The sequence below is a fragment of the Bos mutus genome, chromosome 7 (assembly GCF_027580195.1).
Source record: "Bos mutus isolate GX-2022 chromosome 7, NWIPB_WYAK_1.1, whole genome shotgun sequence".
Taxonomy (NCBI): Eukaryota; Metazoa; Chordata; class Mammalia; order Artiodactyla; family Bovidae; genus Bos; species Bos mutus.
Genome location: NC_091623.1, coordinates 51104262 through 51122412, shown reverse-complemented (window position 1 = coordinate 51122412; position 18151 = coordinate 51104262). Strand labels below are relative to the sequence as shown.

The 18151-nt window shown below is 46.6% G+C and overlaps 1 protein-coding gene and 1 pseudogene across 6 annotated transcripts in view; one reads left to right on the top strand and one right to left on the bottom strand.

Annotated features, from left to right (window-relative positions):
- The window catches only part of ZNF333 (zinc finger protein 333), a 31769-nt gene extending 20022 nt beyond the window's left edge, over positions 1-11747 (top strand). For all 6 annotated transcript variants that reach the window (XM_070373508.1, XM_070373510.1, XM_070373511.1 and 3 more), the window contains 5 exons: positions 3723-3811; positions 4560-4686; positions 5108-5203; positions 5902-5978; positions 7129-11747. In XM_070373508.1, the coding sequence (XP_070229609.1) occupies positions 3723-3811; positions 4560-4686; positions 5108-5203; positions 5902-5978; positions 7129-8247 (1508 nt within the window). In that variant the 3' untranslated portion in view covers positions 8248-11747. The remainder of the gene's footprint in view (positions 1-3722; positions 3812-4559; positions 4687-5107; positions 5204-5901; positions 5979-7128) is intronic.
- LOC102284555 (large ribosomal subunit protein uL15-like) lies at positions 2967-3404 on the bottom strand (annotated as a pseudogene).
- Positions 11748-18151: the final 6404 nt, after the last annotated feature.

Sequence of the window (18151 nt, the reverse complement as noted above, 5' to 3'; positions counted from 1 at the left end):
CAGCTTACAGTTGTACTCATGGCTCTGATTTAGTCCAGTGAAGGAATGCAAAGCAAAACCAGCAAAGGGAAAAAGGTTTTGGGGTGATGCCTGGAGGAACCCAGGCACAAGCTTTCAGAATCCTCTCCCAGTGGAGTCACACAGGACACGCTTAATTCCTTCAGCAGCAAGTTGTGACAACACGTGCACAGTGAAATTTACACCGAGGTTCATTATAGACTCAGAGCCCAGGGTTTTCCCTGGGGGCTGGTCATGTAGGCACCATCTGCCCAGCACATATCTAAACTCCAGGCTTCTGGAAAGAAAGCAGGCATCCAACATGGACTGCATTATTTGTACAGACGGTTTAAGCAGAGTGAGCCCCTCTTATCAGTTAGGGTCAGGGGAACTGTCTCGAAATCCAAGTTCTGGGACTTCCCTGGTGGTCCAGTGGTTAAGACCCCATGCTTCCAATGTAGGGGGCATGGGTTCAATCCCTGGTTGGGGAACTAAGATCCCACATGCTGTGCGGCCAGCTAAGGGCCAGCCTTGCCAGCTGGCCTTGCTAAGGAGAGCAGTCAGGAGGGCTATGTTAACTTTTGTCTGCACAGTAGGGAAGCATGGAACTATGTAAAATGTATTCAGGAGGTCAAGTTGAGATAGTTTGGTGGGTTATGTATACATTCATTTACCAATTTGGGGCACTTATGGGAGGGGAACTGGGGGCTTCCCTGGTGGCTCAGCATTAAAGAACCCACCTGCCAATGCAGGAGAAGCATGCTGGCATCCCTATGGGACACCAGCAAGTGATGGGGCAGGAACTTGAACAGGAGTGGAGGAGGAGGCTGGGAGTTAGGTGCCGAAGCCTGGCAAAGTGGAAGTGTTTAGTTACTCATTCAGGTCCGACTCTTTGTGACCCCAGGGACTATAGCCTGCCAGGCTCTGTACATGGGATTTTTCAGGCAAGAATACTAGAGTGGGTTGCCATTTTCTTCTCCAGGGAGATCTTCCTGACTCAGGTCTCCCCCATTGCAGGCATATTCTTTACCAATTGAGCCACCAGGGAAGCCCTCCGAAGCCCAGGGTGGTGGGTTTTAAGATAGAGGGATTGGATGACTGAACATTTCTACTAGATCCTCCCTGTAGATGGAGGTCACAGGGGACCCTAGTGAGGTGCTGGTTGTTGAATGGTAGTGTTTTGGAACTGAATACGAGGTGAGGGAATGAGTACAAAGATTGCCCATGATGGGGAACAAAGAGATAAAACAGTAGCCAGAGGGAAAGGTGGAGTATTAGAGCTGTATTGTGGGCCCCCCTCCCACCAGACTATATTGAAGTTCTAACCCTTGTTACCTGTGAACGTGACCTTGTTTGGAAATAGGGTCTTTGCAGATGACATCAGGTTAAGATGAGGTCTTGACCCTAATCCCATATGAATTGTGCCATTTTAAGAAGGGGAAGATGCCTTGTGAAAACAGAGACACGTGGGGGAGAAGGTCACATGACAACAGAGGCAGTGATTTGAGGGACACAGTTATAAGCCCAGGATTGACCTTCACTACCAGAAGCCAAAGTTTTTCCAGTGGTCATGTATGGATGTGAGAGTTGGACCATAAAGAAAGTTGAGTGCCAAAGAATTGATGCTTTTGAATTGTGGTGCTGGAGGAGACTCTTGAGAGTCCCTTCAACTGCACGGAGATCAAACCAGTCAACCCTAAAGGAAATCAGTCCTGAATATTCACTGGAAGGACTGATGCTGAAGCTGTTGCTCCAATACTTTGGCCACCTGATGCAAAGAGCTGACTCACTGGAAAAGACCCTGATGCCGGGAACGATTGAGAGCAGGAGGAGAAGGGGATGACAGAAGATGAGATGGTTGGATGGCATCACCAACTCAATGGACATGAGTCTGAGCAAACTCCGGGAGGTAGTGAAGGACAGGGGAACTTGGTATGCTGCAGTCCATGGGGTTGCAAAGAGTCAGATACGACTTAAGGATAACGACAACAACCTTAAGCCAAGAAAAGGCAAGGAATGACTCAGCCGGAGTTTCAGAGGGAGTTTGGCCCCGCTGACGGCTCGATCCTGGACTTCCGGCTGCCAGAACCCTGAGAGAATACAATTCTGTTGTTCTAAGCCACCCAGTTGTGGTATTATTATTATTTTTTTAATAGCTGCCCTGGGAAACTGATAACATGGGATCAGGATTGGACATGGTTCAGATTTAATGACTGAGGGAAAAGTCCCACTGAGAGAGGAAGTGGGGGTATAGGGAGATGGGATGGCGGGCATCACTTCTCCTCTGTGGCAGGCCAGAGTGAGGAGCCTGGTGTGGGGGAGGAATGTTATCGATCTGAAGACAGGAAGGGAAGGACACTTCCTTCTCAGGCAGGCTCCCAGGGAAGTGGTGGTTTCTCTGTGCTCCGCTTGTGGTAAGTCCTGGGCGGTACCAACCCTGCAGAGTCAGGACAGAGGAAGGGGCCCTGCAGTCAGGGAGGAACGGCTGACCCAGGGCTGAGTCAAGGGGGAGAAAGGAGCGCTTTAGAAACTTCAGAGTCTGTTGGTGAATCAAGACCGTGGCTTCAGAAATTTGGAATGGAGGAAATGTGTGTGTGTTTCTTTTCTTTTTTTTAAAGTACTCGTTAACATTAAAAATAAAAATGTTTTAGTTTTTATTGGGGTATAGACAGTTAATGATGTTGTGATAGTTTCAGGTGAACAGTGAAGCTGAGTCATATACATATAGGACTCAGCCATACGTATACATGTATCTATTCTCCCCCAAACTCCCCTCCCATCTGGGCTGCCACATAACATTGAACAGAGTTCCATGCGGAAGCATTTGATGACATTTAATGAATTTCCCACCATGTGGCTTCAAGCTGGTGTGGTGGTGTTCAGTTGCTAAGTCATGTCCAACCCCTTTTGACCTTACGGACTGTAGCCCGCCAGGCTCCTCTGTCCCTGGGATTTCCCGGGCAAGAATACTAAAGTGAGTTGCCATTTCCTTCTCTGCAAGCCCCTCCCACACCCATAGTCTTCTTCTCAGCTCTTCTGCTGTAGAATTTGGCCTTCATGATGACAGGCTGCTTTGGGAGTTTTTTTTCCCCCAGATCTTTCTGATCACACCACATCAGTGATAGGGACAGCTTCAGTCTTGTTCTCAACAGTACTTATCTGGATCGTCTCACCGACCAAGGTTAACAGTTTATCAAGTTTGACAGTTGGACAGAGGCTCTAGTTCCTCTTTAAGTGGTAATGCCTTGTACCGACTTTCCCAAAGTCTCCTGCATGATATTCATCCAAGTTGATCCTGTGGTGAAGCAGGCCACCAGTGTTAGCTCAGCTTCCTGGGTGTTTCCCATGATGCGGGCGTGGCTCATGTGGCCCCTAAGTTTTCGGGTCTTCTTTAGTCTGGATGGCATATTGGTGTCTGAGATGAAAGAGCTGTGTGTTTCTGTATATTTCTGTGTGTTTGTATGTGTGCTTGTGTATGTGTGGTGCGTCTCTGTGTATGTGTCTCTGCACGTAGTGTATGCATGTGTGTGTACTGGTGTGGGTGAGTGTGCCCACGTGCCCAAGTAGCTGTGGGTGTTTGCAAGCGTATGTGCATGCTTGTCTCAGTGTACAGTACGTGTGTGTGTTTGTCCAAGGGAGTGTGTGCACCTGTGGTCACTCACAGTCAAGGTGGGCAGCCTCAGCCCTGCTGCTGAGACCCTCATGGCTCTCCTATTCTCCTGCAGCTCTGTCCGCTCAAGGCCCTGCCTGGCTCCAGAAGGGGAGCATAGAAGAAGAAGCCATGACTCCTGGGGGACTGACCACCTATCCACAGGTAAGCAAGAAGTCCTTGCTCCTCTTGCTGCTTTGCCTCCTTGTCCCCTCCCCGTGTCTGGGAGCTTCTCAACCCCACAGGGCTGGTGTCTAGGCTTCCAGGCACTGGGCCTCTAGTGGTGGGTGAGCAGTGACTTCACTTGCTGGACCCTGGGGTTAGGGGCAAGGATTTCCAGGCTAGTTGTTGTTTTATTTTAAATCATTTATTTATTTTTGCCTGCACTGGGTCTTTGTAGCTGCGCTCAGGCTTTCTCTAGTCGCAGCGAGCAAGGGCCACTCTTCGTTGCAGTGCACGGGCTTCTCATTGCACTGGCTTCTCTTCTTGTGGCGCATGGGCTCTGGGTGCACGGGCTTCAGTAGTTGTGGCACGTGGGCTTAGTCTGTGGCATGTGGGATCTTCTCGGACCAGGAATTGAACCTGTGTCCCCTGCATTGGCAGGCAGATTTTTACCCACTATGCCACCAGGGAAGTCCTGGCTAGTTGTTAGTAGCTAAGTCATGTCATGAAGTTGAGGTCCTTGGCTGCCACACTTCGGGATGCTCTCATTTTTGGAGGGAAGAATAGATGGAGAAAAGTTCCAGTTCTGAGGCCTGAGCTGAGGGACCTTAGAACCATATCTGAACATCCTGTGTGTGGGAGTCTCCCTTCCCCAGGCCTGCAAGCCCCTCACTGTCCTCTCGAGTCCTGGGGGCGCTGGCCTCTGGCTGAACCCCTGGCCTCTGGCTGAAGCCCTGGATGTACATTTTAGGAGCCAGTCACCTTCGCGGATGTGGCTGTGCTGTTCACACCGGAAGAATGGCTGTTTCTAGACTCTGCCCAGAAAAGCCTCTACAGAGACGTCATGCTGGAGAACTACAGGAACCTGGCCTCTGTGGGTAAGGCCAGCCTTGCTGCTTCATGCACACATTCTTGCAGCCACTGGGGGTTCCCAGAACTGTGCTGGTCTGGGGAATCCAGAGGTGAAGAGACAGACCGGTGAAGACATAGCACCTCATGGTGCTCATTATGGTCTTGTGGCTTCCTTATGGAAATGAAGGCCTGTCTGCTCTCCCTGGGCTCCTTAAGTGCCTCCTTGAGCCAGGCCCTGGGTTGTGGGGATTAGAGAGCCCTACTGTTCTTCGGGACCCATTGAGGGAGCTTGCACTTTAGTTCCTTTGTGAAGGAAGCCTACATCAGAATGTAGGCATGCCCTTTTTGCTGTTCCCATCTGCATTGACCCTGAAGACTTTAGAGTATCAGCCCCAGTTGCGTGGCAGGCACAGTCTGCTCATACCCTGTATCTTTTCCCATGAGCAGGTGATCAACTCTGTAAAACCAGGATGTCTTCCCATTTGGAGCAAAGAGAAGAGCTGTGCGTCACCGAGAGAGGGATCTTCCCAGGAGCCCACTTAGGTGAGCACCAGGCAGGCGAGGGGAGCAGCTGCTCTGGTCGCTAAGATGAGTGTGTTAGATTTAGAAACATTTTCAGAATCCTTGATGGGGAAGGCTATTGGGTTGAGCTTCCTCAGTAAATTTCACTTTCTTTCCTCTTTCCCTTGCCTTTTTACCTCTAATACTTTACTCTGGTTTCATAGAACATAGTAAATTATCCTACCTCCTATTTACATTTAGCACTTTCATGTATATATTTCATCCAGTTCCTCCCCACTCTGTTTTTAACTAAGACTTTCTCTCAACATCAGGCTCAGTCTTCATGGAATCTTTTCTTAGAAAATTATCTACGATTTCCACTCCTTGTTCCTGTGATTACTTCTTAACTCTTCACATAGCCAAACACCTTAAAAATTGTTTTTGCTCCTTAATATTTTCCTTTTTTTTTAAAAAAAATTTTTTATTTTTTGGCTACATCATGTGGCATGTGAGATCTTAGTTCCCCAACCAGATATCAAACCTGGACCCCTTGCATTGGAAGTGTGGTGTCTTAACCACTGGACCAGGGAAGTCCTGATATGTTCCTCTTATTCAGTTTCTTCACATATTTAGGATTAATATTTTAAAAAAATGTGCATGTATCTAGCTTACTGGTCCTTTTTATCCCAGAGTTTCCTTCCCTGTGCACTTGATATTTCCTCCCCCTTAATTCATTCCAGGTCCTCACTTTCAACACCAAGACTCAATTCCTAATCAAGATATTTTGGCGGCAGTTCCATCCATTGGCATGAAAAGGGTAAGGCATAAAGGGATTACTCTTGGTCCTCTACAGTAGGAAAAGCCTGGGAGTGCTGGAGGCTAGAAACTCAGGAAGCTCAGAGAGAGACTCAAGGCCAGTGGTACTCACCTAGGAGAAAGCAGTTTGTTGGGAGAGAGTCTATGAATGTCATGAATTGGGGGAAAAAACTCTAAATGTAGATCAAGATGTATCTTAACAGAGTCCCCAAAGCTAGCCGTTTTAAAACCTTAGTATGTTGTGTTGGGGTATAGCCGGTTAACAGTATTGTGTTTCAGGAGAATGTTGAGTTTCAGGTGAACAGTGAAGGGACTCAGCCATACATATGCATGTCTCCATTCTCCCCCACACTCCCCTCCCATCCAGGCTGCCACATAACATTGAGCAGAGTTTCCTGTGCTATACAGTAGGTCCTTTTGTTATCCATTTTAGATATAGCAGTGTGTACATGTCCATCATGTCCATCGCAACCCAAATTCCCTACTCCCTAACTGTCCCTTCCTGTCCCCACCCCCTGCTTCCTCCCCCTCCGCCCACCCCCCCCACCCCCCACCCGCCCTGGGCCAGCAACCATCCAAAGTTTGTACTGTTAAGTCTGTGAGTCTGTTTCTGTTTTGCAAGTGAGGTCATTTATATCATTTCTTTTTAGATTCCATTTACAATGGACGTCATACGATAGTTCTCCTTCTCTGACTCAGATGTGACCATCTCTAGGTCCATCCGTGTTGCTGCAAATGGCATTATTTCATTCTTTTTAATGGCTGAGTAGTAGTCCGTTACTTTATCTAATTTATCCATCCCTCTGTCGATGTACATTTAGGTTGCTTCCATGTCTTGGCTGTTGTAAACAGTGCAAAGTTTACCATTTTTGTAAATCTGACATAGATGTAGAACATTCAAGACTTAATTTAGCCTTTAACAATTAAAAAAAAAATCTTCTTCTCAGAAGTCCCATGAAGGTAATGAAAATGATGGCTCTTTGTGGCAAAGTATCCTCTTGAAGGAACTCAGGGTAGCAATGGCAGAGATACACTAGGTCGGTAAAAGTTTGAGCTATAGGACCGCCTCTCTCCTACACACGGTTTGCTTGTGGGAGAATACCTGTGACTGCAGTAAAGCCTCTGGTCTTCCCATTTTCCTCAATTGACAGGAGCCACCTCAGGTCGGAGAAAACCTCTATAAATACGATGAGCTTGGGAAGCCCTTTGACAGCATCAAACCGCTTTTTCAGTACCCGGGATTTCCTACTGAAGGAAACCCCTTTGAAGGCCGAGAGAGCCGAAAATCCTTCCTCCGGACCACCCGCCTCATCATGCCCGAGAAAGTCCCCAGCGGGGATAAAACCTACACGTGCGACAAATGTGCAAGATCCTTCAGGTACAGCTCCGAGCTCATCCGTCACGAGAAGACGCACACCGCGGAGAAGTGCTTCGAGTGTCAGGAGTGCCGGCAGGCCTTCAAGTACTTCTCCAACTTGCGGCGCCACCTGAAGACCCACGGCGGCGAGAAGCCCTTCGAGTGCAGCCAGTGCGGGAAGACCTTCACGAGGAACTTCAACCTGATCCTGCACCAGAGGAACCACATGGGCGAGAAGCCCTACTCATGCAAGGACTGTGGGAAGGCTTTCACCCAGCCATCCTCCCTGAGGAGCCACATGAGGACCCACACCGGAGAGAAGCCCTTCGAATGCGGCCACTGTGGGAAGACCTTCCGGGAGCACTCGTCGCTGAAGACGCACGTGCGCACCCACACCAGAGAGAAGCCCTACCAGTGCAACCACTGCGGGAAGCCCTTCCGCACGAGCACCAACCTGAACGTGCACAAGAGGATCCACACTGGTGAGAAGCTGTACGAGTGCGCCACCTGCGGGCAGGTCCTGAGTCGGCTCTCCACCCTCAAGAGTCACATGCGGATCCACACCGGAGAGAAGCCCTACCCGTGCCCAGAGTGCGGACGAGCCTTCGGGGAGCCCTCATCCCTCAGGAAACACGCGAGGACCCACACCGGCAAGAAGCCCTACGTCTGTCCGCAGTGCGGGCGAGCCTTCGGCCAGTCCTCGCACCTTATCGTCCATGTGAGAACCCACACCACGGGGAGACCCTACGAATGCACTCAGTGTGACAAAGCCTTCCGACACAGCTCTTCACTCAGCGTGCACAAGAGGATTCACGCCAGGGGAGAAAACGTCAGGACCGACAACCTTCCTTTATCTGTGTCTCTTCCCATGGAAGGGCCCCTTGCTGATGAACTTCCTGTTTCTACAGACTAAACATCTGGGGCCGTAATCATCTCCCATAGTACTCCTTTAGTGACATCCTATATGGTGGCTCAGTGGTGAAGAATCGCCTGCCAATGTAGGAGAGGAGGGGTGTATCCCTGGGTTGGGAAGATCCCCTGGAGAAGGAAATGGCAACCCACTTCAGTATTCTTGCCTGGGAAATCCCATGGATCCTGGTAGGCTGCAGTCCCTGGGGTCACAAAGACTCAGACACCACTGAGCACGTGTACACACACACATAACACACCACAAGCAGAGTGTGTGATCTTTATGTTGTTGAATGTTAAGTATTTGTGGAGATTTGCTTTTAGGGCTAGGGCTTCCCTGATGGCTCAGGCGGTAAAGTGTCTGCCTGCAATGCGGGAGACCTGGGTTTGATCCCTGGGTTGGGAAGATCCCCTGGAGAAGGAAAAAGCAACCCACTCCAGTACTCTTGCCTGGAAAATGGCATGTCTTGGTAGTTGCCTGCCAAAACTGCCCCTTCTTACTTGCAAAAGCACCTAGGTTTTATTTGTTCAGTTTGAGACTATGCAATGTATATATATATATTTTGTGGCTTAAAGCAAGAGAATTTTATTCTCTCACACTTGTGGAGGGCACAAGTTGAATCAAGGTGTCTGCAGGGCCACGTCCCCTCTAAAGTCTCTAGGAGAGGAGGCTTCTTTGCCTCTTCCCACTTTTGGTGGCCGCAGGTGTGCCTTGCCTTGTAGCAGCGTCGTCCCCGTCGCTGCCTCCATCTTCATACGGCCTTCTCCTCTGTGTGTCAGTGTCCTCTCCTGTGTCTCCTAAGTGTCTCTTATAAGGACACATCATCGGATTTAGGGTCTACCCAGATACCCAGGATGGCCTCATCTCAAGATCTTGTAATTTAATGACATCTACAAAGACTCTTTTCCAACTGAGTTCACCACCAGAGTTTCTGGGTGGGCATGTCTTTTGGTGATGGTGGTGGTCGGGGCCACATTCAAACCACTACACCATCAGGGAATGTGCATGACTAAAATACTTCCACCTCCCTGTCCTTCTTGCTGGCAGGGGAGGCCACTTCTCCAGTCCTGGCCAGCAGGAGACATCATTGAGTGTGAGTCCTGGGGAAGATGTCACAAAGGAATGGTTTCATTTAGCCAGATCCCTCTCCTCCTTTCCTGGTGGCTCGGACGGTGAAAAATCTGCCCACAATGCGGGAGACCCAGCTTCAATCCCTGGGTCAGGAAGATCCCCTGGAGAAGGGTGGCTACCTACTCCAGTATTCTTGCCTGGAGAATTCCATGAACAGAGGAGTCTGGCGGACTACAGTCCATGGGGTCACAAAGAGTCTTCAGACACGACTGAGCGACTAACGCTTTCACTTTCTCTCCTTCTTGCCTTTTGTACAAGCGGGCACCATATCTGGTGCTAGAGGAGGCATCCTGTGACCACAAGGGCGAAAGCCACAGTCTAGAGTGTGGGGGACTTCCCTAGTGGTCCAGTGGTTAGGACTTTGAGCTTCCAATACAGGGCTGAGGGTTTGACCCTGGTCAGGGAACTAAGATCCCACAACTGTATGGTGCTGCCAAATTAAACATATAAAAATAATAGATTAAAAAATAATAGATTGTGGCCAGAGCTACAACCACCCTGGTTCCCCGGTTGGTACCCTTGTGAGTGTGTACCAGCCCTGGGTTGTTTGTTTCTGGACATCTTGTTTACACGAAAAAGATGCACTTCTTACTGGTACATGACATTGTCTTTTTTTGGGGGGAGGGGAATCTGGGGGAGGGCAGGGATGGGTTTATTGTGGCTGAATGCAGTCTCTAACTGATGCACTTAATATATGATTCATTTTTAGAAATGCTTCTTGAACAGTGGAAATCAATGTATTGTATCCTACAGATGTCCACTAGATGGAGCATGCTCTTTGTGTATAAAAGTCTTTTACACATTTTAAAATACTGGTTTCTGTCTTAGCTCAGGCTGCTATAACAAAAATACTGGGTGGCTTACAAACAACAGAAATTTATTTCTCACAGTTCCTAGAGATAGGAAGTCCAAGATCACGGCTGGCAGATTTGATGTCTGGGGAGGCCCCACTTCCTGGTTCATAAATGGCCATCTTCTTGCCATGTCTCACATGGCAGAAGGAGAGCAAGAGAGCTCCCTGGGGTCTCTTTTGTAAGGGCACTGATCCCATTCATGAGGGCTCCATCCCTATGACCTAATCACCTCCCAAGGGCCTCACCTCCTAACACCATCCCCTTGGGAGTTAGGCTTCAGCATGTCAACTCCTGGGAGCACCAACATTTAGTCCTTAGCAGTTTCCAGTCTGTCATTTACTGAGAAGGTTAAACTCTCCCACCATACATATGAATTGCTGAATGAGTCTTTTAATTCTGTTCATTTTAAATTTCATATATTTTGAAGCAATGGAATTAAAAGATTTTTGACATCTTGTAAGCTTTCAGTTAATTGTTCCTTTTATTCTTATAGTGGCCATCTTTCTCCCTAGCAATGAATATTTAGCCATTCGTCATCATAATAGCAAATGATTATTTGTGCTTATTATTGCTAGATAGTATTATAGCTACTACCCTAAACTTTGTATCTTTTAAGTTATTTAGTCCTTACAATGACACTTTGAGGAAGGTACTGTTATTATACCCAATTCACAGATGAGGAAACTGAGGCCTGATAAGTTGAGTTAACTGAGGTCCTGCAGGTGGTAAGTGACAGTTTGGCTGTCTCTACAGAACTTCACTGCAGGGAGCTGTTCTCCATTTTCCCCTGTACTCAAAGTTCTGTTTTTGTGTTTCAAAGTTTTTTTTTCCCCCCCCCCCCCACACTGAAAGGCTTTGTGGGATCTCAGTTCCCTGACAAAGGATTGAACCCACACCCTTGGCAGTGAAAGTGCAGAGTCCTAACCACTGGACTGCCAGGGAATTCCCTTAAAGTTCTTTAATTGAGACATAACTTATGTAAAAGTCCATAAGTCTCAGTGTTCACCTCAGTGAATTTTATATCTATATCTATACCACTCTAGAGAAGGGAGTGGCTACCCACTGCAGTATTCTTGCCTGGAGAAGTCCATGGACAGAGAGCCTGGTAGCCTACAGTTCATAGGGTCACAAAGTTGGACACGATTGAGTGACACTTTCATACCACCCACATCAAAAAGAAAATATTCTATCTTTCCAGAAAGTCCTCTTGGGCCCAGCCCAGGTCGATAAGCCCCATCTCCAGAGTTAACCAGTATTCTGACTTCTAGCACCATAGATTTGTTTTTCTTGTTCAGAAAAATAGAACCACACAGTACGCCTTCTTGTGTCTGATGTTTTCACTTAATATAGTGCCTATGAACTTTCTTTGTCACATTATCAGTAGAGCTCTTTTAAAATTGCTGTGTAATATTCCATTGTCTGAATACACTACAGTTAAAAAATTTCACTCTGTTCATGGACATCTGGGTTCTTTCCCAATGCTGTTATGAATAAAGCTGCTATGAGTATTCTTGTGTACATCTTATTGTGAACATATCTTCTTATTTCTCTTGGGTATAAAACCTAGACGTGGAATTTCTGGGTCATTGCATAGGCATATTTTTAGCTTCAGTAGATATTGCTAAACAGTTTTCCAGAGTGGTTGAAACAGTTCGTACTTCCATCAACAATTGGGAATCCCTGGTGACTCAGTGGTTAAATGGTAAAGGAGCAAACCACCTTCAATGGGAAAGAGAAAGAAAGAAAGAAAAAGAAAGAAAAGTGAAGTCGCTCAGTCATGTCTGACTCTTTGCAACCCCGTGGACTGTAGCCTACCAGGCTTCTCCGTCCATGGGATTCTCCAGGCAAGAACACTGGAGTGGGTTGCCATTTCCTTCTCCAGGGGATCTTCCCCACCCAGAGATCAAACCCGGGTCTCCCGCATTGGAGGCAGACGCTTTAACCTCTGAGCCACCAGGAGGAGATGGCAGTTCAGTTCCTGGGCTGGGAAGATCCCCTGGTGAAGGGAATGGCAACTCACTCCAGTATTCTTGCCTGGGAGATCCCATAGACAGAGGAGTCTGGCAGGGTATAGTCCGTGGGGTTGAGAAAGTGTTGGATATGACTCAGCAAGTAAACAACAAACCACCACATCAGTAAAGTTTCATTTGCTTCATATCCTGGACAGCACATGCTACTGTCAATTTGCTTATAGCTGTATTAGTGGGTGAGTAATTTCTTATGTTTTGTCTTGCTTTATTTTGTGTGTGTGAATAGCGATGTTGTAGATTGCTACATGGTAATTTCATCCATTCTCTTATGCACACCTCTCTTCAGTGTGACTTTGATGCTCCTCGTATCAAGAGGTGGAGTTTATTTCTCTACCCTTTGAAGATGAACTTGATCACATGACTTTCTTTGGTCAGTGAAACATTATCAAACGTGATAGAAATAGAAACTAGAAAAACACATTGGGGGACTTCCCTGGTGGTCCAATGGTTGAGAATCCACCTGCCAGTGTAGGGGACACTGGTTTGATCCCTGGTCCAGAAAGATCCCACAGGCCATGGGGCAACTGTGTGAGCTACAACTATTGAGTCTGTGCTCTAGAGCCTGGGAGCTGCAGTTAACTGAAAACTGCCCATCCTATAGAGCCTGTGCTCTGCAACAAAGAGAACCCACTGCAATGAGAAGCCTGTGCACTGCACTAGAGAGGAGCCCCTGCTTACTGCAATGAGAGTAAGCAACGAAGACCCAGTGCAGCCAAATGTAAATGATTAAAAAAAGAAGAAAAACACATTAGCCTTTGCCATCTTTTAGCTCAAGATTAGATTCTTGGCAGCATGATGAAGCCTGGGCCAGCCTCCTCTAGGAGTAGACTCCACATAGAGAGAGAGGATTTGCTGATGGTCAGCAACAATCCTCAGACAGGTGAGTGAGGCCTTCTTAGACCATCTGACTCCAGACAAGCCATCAGGTGACTTAAGTCTCATGAATGACCCTGGGTATCAGAACTGCCCAGCTGAGTTCATCTCAAATGCTGACTCAAAGAATTGTGAGCATATAAGCTGGTTAGGCAGCAATACATAACTGACGCAGATGTTTGTATCAGAAATAGGATGTGGCTGAAACAAAAGCTTAAAGTGTGGCATTGACTTTAGAACTTTGCAGCAAGTAAGCAGATGAGAAGGGTGAGGAAACTTAATGGCTATAAATATGGTGAGAAAACTGCCGCTAGAGGTTAGGAAAAGGCTTTGTGGTTATGTGGTAGGGAAACCACTGGTGGTAATGTTGTCTGTAGTAACTTAGAAGATAGAACATGTCCTAGTGATTCTGTGGATCTGGCTGAGGAGGGACACTTTCTCCCCATCTCTGGCCCTCTCCATAATCTTCCTTATGAGTGCCTGGTGGTGCAAGAAGAATCTTGAGTGGGTTAGAACTTGCCTTGTGTGTGAAGCTTCCAGAGTCTCTATCAGACACATGTCTGGCATTTAGCACTTGATTACAAATTCTAGCACGCATCTTACTCTCTTGTCTTCATCCTGTGCTATGGGTGAGCCAGTGCTCATATCCATATCTCTGTCCATATCTCATCCCCTAGATTTCAGGTTAGTTGGTTACACTTTCTGGGTTCAAGAAAGTTATGTGGGGTTTTTTTTGTGTGTGTGTGTGTTTCTTTTTATGTTTTATTTACACTTTTAATTTTATATTGGGGTATAGAAAATGAACAATATTGTGATAGTTTCAGGTGAACAGGGAAGGGACTCAGCCATATGTATACGTGTATCCATTCTCCCTCTAACTCTCCTCCCATCCAGGCTGCCACATAACATTGAGCAGAGTTCCCTGTGCTATACAGTAGGTCCTTGGTTATCCACCTCATTTTTTATTTATTCTAACAAAATTTTTATTTAGTTTTGGCTGAGGCAGTCCTTTGTTGCTGCATGTGGGCTTTCTCTAATTGCGATGAGCAGGGGCACGGGCGTCGCATTGTGGTGGCTTCTCGTTGCAGAGCACTGGCTTTAGAGCGCAGGCTCAGTAGTTGTGGCTCATGGTCTTAGTTGCCCCGTGACGTGTGGACTCTTCCTGGACCAGGGATTGAACCCATGTTCCCTATGTTGGCAGGCAGATTCTTAACCCATGGACCACCAGGGAAGTCCTATCTATTTAAAATATAGCAATGTGTACATGTCTGTCCTAAACTCCCTAACAATCCCTTCCCTCCAAGAAATTTATGTTTCTGCCAATTATTCAGGCTTTTCTTGTTGCTGTGGTAGCAGCAAAGTGTACCAGTTTTCTCTATCCACGATGGAAGCCAGAAACGAGGTTCTTTACTTCCTAAATCACACTGCTTTTGGGAATTGTTTACTGGACTTTATCTTCCTCCTTTCTGTAAGGTCCCTGAGATTAGAGATCACGTGGAGCCTGTTTAGTATCACTTCCTTTAAGTCTAGCACTGTGCCTGACAGAAAATAAACTTTAAACATACTCATTAAGTCTACATGAATTCACATAGACTAATGCTCCTAAATGGAGGATGTATGTGCAATGCTGTGACTCCTTGGAAGAGGGCAAGTAGAGACTGTGTTTCTCCTACATCAGCTTGCTGCTTGACAACTGTACCTAGTAACTGGAGAGATGCAAATGATGCTGTCATGACCACCCCAATGTTGGTAGCTTAACAAAGAAGCCCCCCCTTTTTTGGCATTTGGGTGCCTGTTTGATTTCTATGTAGGAATAGACTTGCCTAGGGAGTTTCCTAATTTAGGGTGAATGCCAACTAGACTCTTGTACTTCATCCTAGAGCATTCTGGTGCTTGTGCTGACTCCAACTGACTGTCCCACTGCTTCCCATAGATTCTGGGCTTTCAAACATCTGTCCCCTAAGATTCTTTTATAGATCTCTACTGCTCTCAGAAAGAGGTTCACATTTCCTAGCCTAGCCCTGAAGAATCGTAGTTCCATGATCCCAGTTACTTATCTGGAAAACAATCCACCCCTGAGATGCTCCATCCTGTTATCCCTCAGCCTGCAGTGCCTACTGCCTATCCACCCCTCAGGCCTCATTTACAAATAATGCCGTAAAGCTCACATGTGATGACCATTCCTGTGCATTGCCAGGCACCAAGCTAGGTTCTCTATCCCAGTCGTTTTCATTTTCATTTTTTTGTTTTTCTTTGCATCCACTCCAGTTACGTTAGTTAGACAAGAGAGCAATTTAGTAAAAAGAGCACAAGCTTTGCCATTAAACAGAATCTGATGCTTGGCCCTGCCAGTCACTAGTTTTGTGATATCAGACCCGTCTCCTCATTGAATGACCAGTAGATTGATGTCAGTTTCAGAGTTGAGGGAATCCTTTAGTGAGATATTCACAAAACTTTCTTTTGCGGGTGAGCTGGGGGCAGTTGCATCCTTTGCTCCCTTATTAGTAGGAAACTTGAACCACCACCAAGTAGGCAGGCTGTACTTTTGCTGGTAATACCAGAAATAAAAAAAGCAGAACTGTGGGTCTCATAATAAACCATGAGGAAGAAAGCATGTATGCTAGATATTTCCTGTCAGTTCATCTACAGACACATACATGTAAATTCTCATGTGATTTATTTTAATAAGAAGTATTTTTATCACTTAAAATCAAAAGCAGAAATTTCTCCACAGCTGAGCTTGAGAGCTCGTGCACCGTGCTGCTGCTGCTAAGTCACGTCAGTCGTGTCCGACTCTGTGCGACTCCATAGACGGCAGCCCACCAGGCTCCCCCGTCCCTGGGATTCTCCAGGCAAGAACACTGGAGTGGGTTGCCATTTCCTTCTCCAATTCATGCACCCTAAGGAGTGGCTATTTACCATTTCTCCCAGGAAGCTTGGGCCTCCCTGCTAGCTCAGCTGGTAAAGAATCCGTAGGATTATAATCACATGTATGGTCCATTTCAAACTACTTGGGAATGTTTAAGAACAGGAAAAAGTAATCAATGGTGAGAGTGAAACAATTTACCTCAGATTGGGACTTGAAACTGTGTGTTGGGACTCAAACCCAGCCAAAACGCTGTTTGGGACTCTCACCCACGTGGCTGGGATTCAAACCCAGCTAAAACCCATGGTCTTCCAACTGAGATCACAGACCTAGTTTAAGTTTAGTTTTTTTTTTTTTTTTCCAATTTTGATTTTTATTTTTTTTTAAAAATATTTATTTATTTTAATTAGAGGCTAATTACTTTACAATATTGTAGTGGTTTTTGTCATACATTGATATGAATCTGCCATGGGTGTACATGTGTTCCCCACCCTGAATCCCCCTTCCATCTCCCTCCCCATCCCATCCCTCAGGGTCATCCCAGTGCACCAGCCCTGAGCACCCTGTCTCACGCATCGAACCTGGACTGGTGATCTGTTTCACATATGGTAATATTCATGTCTCAGTGCTATTCTCTCAAATCATCCCACCCTTGCCTGCTCCCACAGAGTCCGAAAGTCTGTTCTTTACATCTGTGTCTCTTTTGCTGTCTTGCATATAGGGTCATCATTACTATCTTTCTAAATTCCATATATATGCGTTAATATATTTGCCACTTCATGGCAAATAGATGGGGAAACAGGGGAAACAGTGGCTGACTTTATTTTTTTTTTGGGCTCCAAGATCACTGCAGATGGTGACTGCAGCCATGAAATTAAAAGACGTTTACTCCTTGGAAGGAAAGTTATGACCAACCTAGACAGCATATTGAAAAGCAGAGACATTACTTTGTCAACAAAAGTCCATCTAGTCAAGGCTATGGTTTTTCCAGTGGTCATGTACGGATGTGAGAGTTGGACTATAAAGAAAGCTGAGCGCTGAAGAATTGATGCTTTTGAACTGTGGTGTTGGAGAAGACTCTTGAGAGTCCCTGGGACTGCAAGGAGATCCAACCAGTCCATCCTAAAGGAGATCAGTCCTGGGTGTTCATTGGAAGGACTGATGTTGAAGCTGAAACTCCAATATTTTGGCCACCTGATGCAAAGAGCTGACTCATTTGAAAAGACCCTGATGCTGGGGAAGATTGAGGGCAAGGGGAGAAAGTGATGACAGAGGATGAGATGGTTGGATGGCATCACCGACTCAATGGACATGGGTTTGGGTAGACTCTGGTAGTTGGTGATGGACAGGGAGGCCTGGTGTGCTGCGGTTCATGGGGTTACAAAGAGTTGGATACAACTGAGCGACTGAACTGAACTGAACCGACTGACATGTAGGCTTTGGTTAGAAAGGATTTTTTTTTTGTTGTTGTTCAATGCAAAGCATATTTCTATCATTGAGTTATGAACTCCAAAAATAGAGGCTTGTCATGGAAGTGCAGACAGATACCTCACTGCAGCTGAGGTCCTGGGCACCACTATGTTCATCAGTTAAAAAAATTAAAAAAATCAGATTCACTTTGCTGTATACCGAAACGAACATAACATTGTAAGTCAACTATTGTTGTTGTTTATTCACTTAGTCATGTCTGACTACTTCATGACCCCTTGCACTGTAGCCCACCTGGCTCTGTCTATTCATGGGATTTCCCAGGCAAGAATACTGGCTGCTGCTGCTGCTGCTAAGTTGCTTCAGTCACGTCCAACTCTATGCGACCCCATAGACAGCAGCCCACCAGGCTCCTCTGTCCTTGGGATTTTCCAGGCAAGAATACTGGAGTGGGTTGCCATTTCCTTCTCCAATGCATGCATGCATGCTAAGTTGCTTCAGTCATGTCTGACTCTGTGCGACCCTATGGACAGCAGCCCACCAGGCTCCTCTGTCCATGGGATTCTCTAGGAAAGAATACTGGAGTGAGTTGCTATTTCCTTCTCAAGGGGATCTTCCTGACACAGGGATCAAACCCACATCTCCTACACTGACAAGTGGGGTTCTTTTTTTTAACCTCTGAGCCACCAGGGAAACACAATCAACTATAACCCCCCCAAAATTAT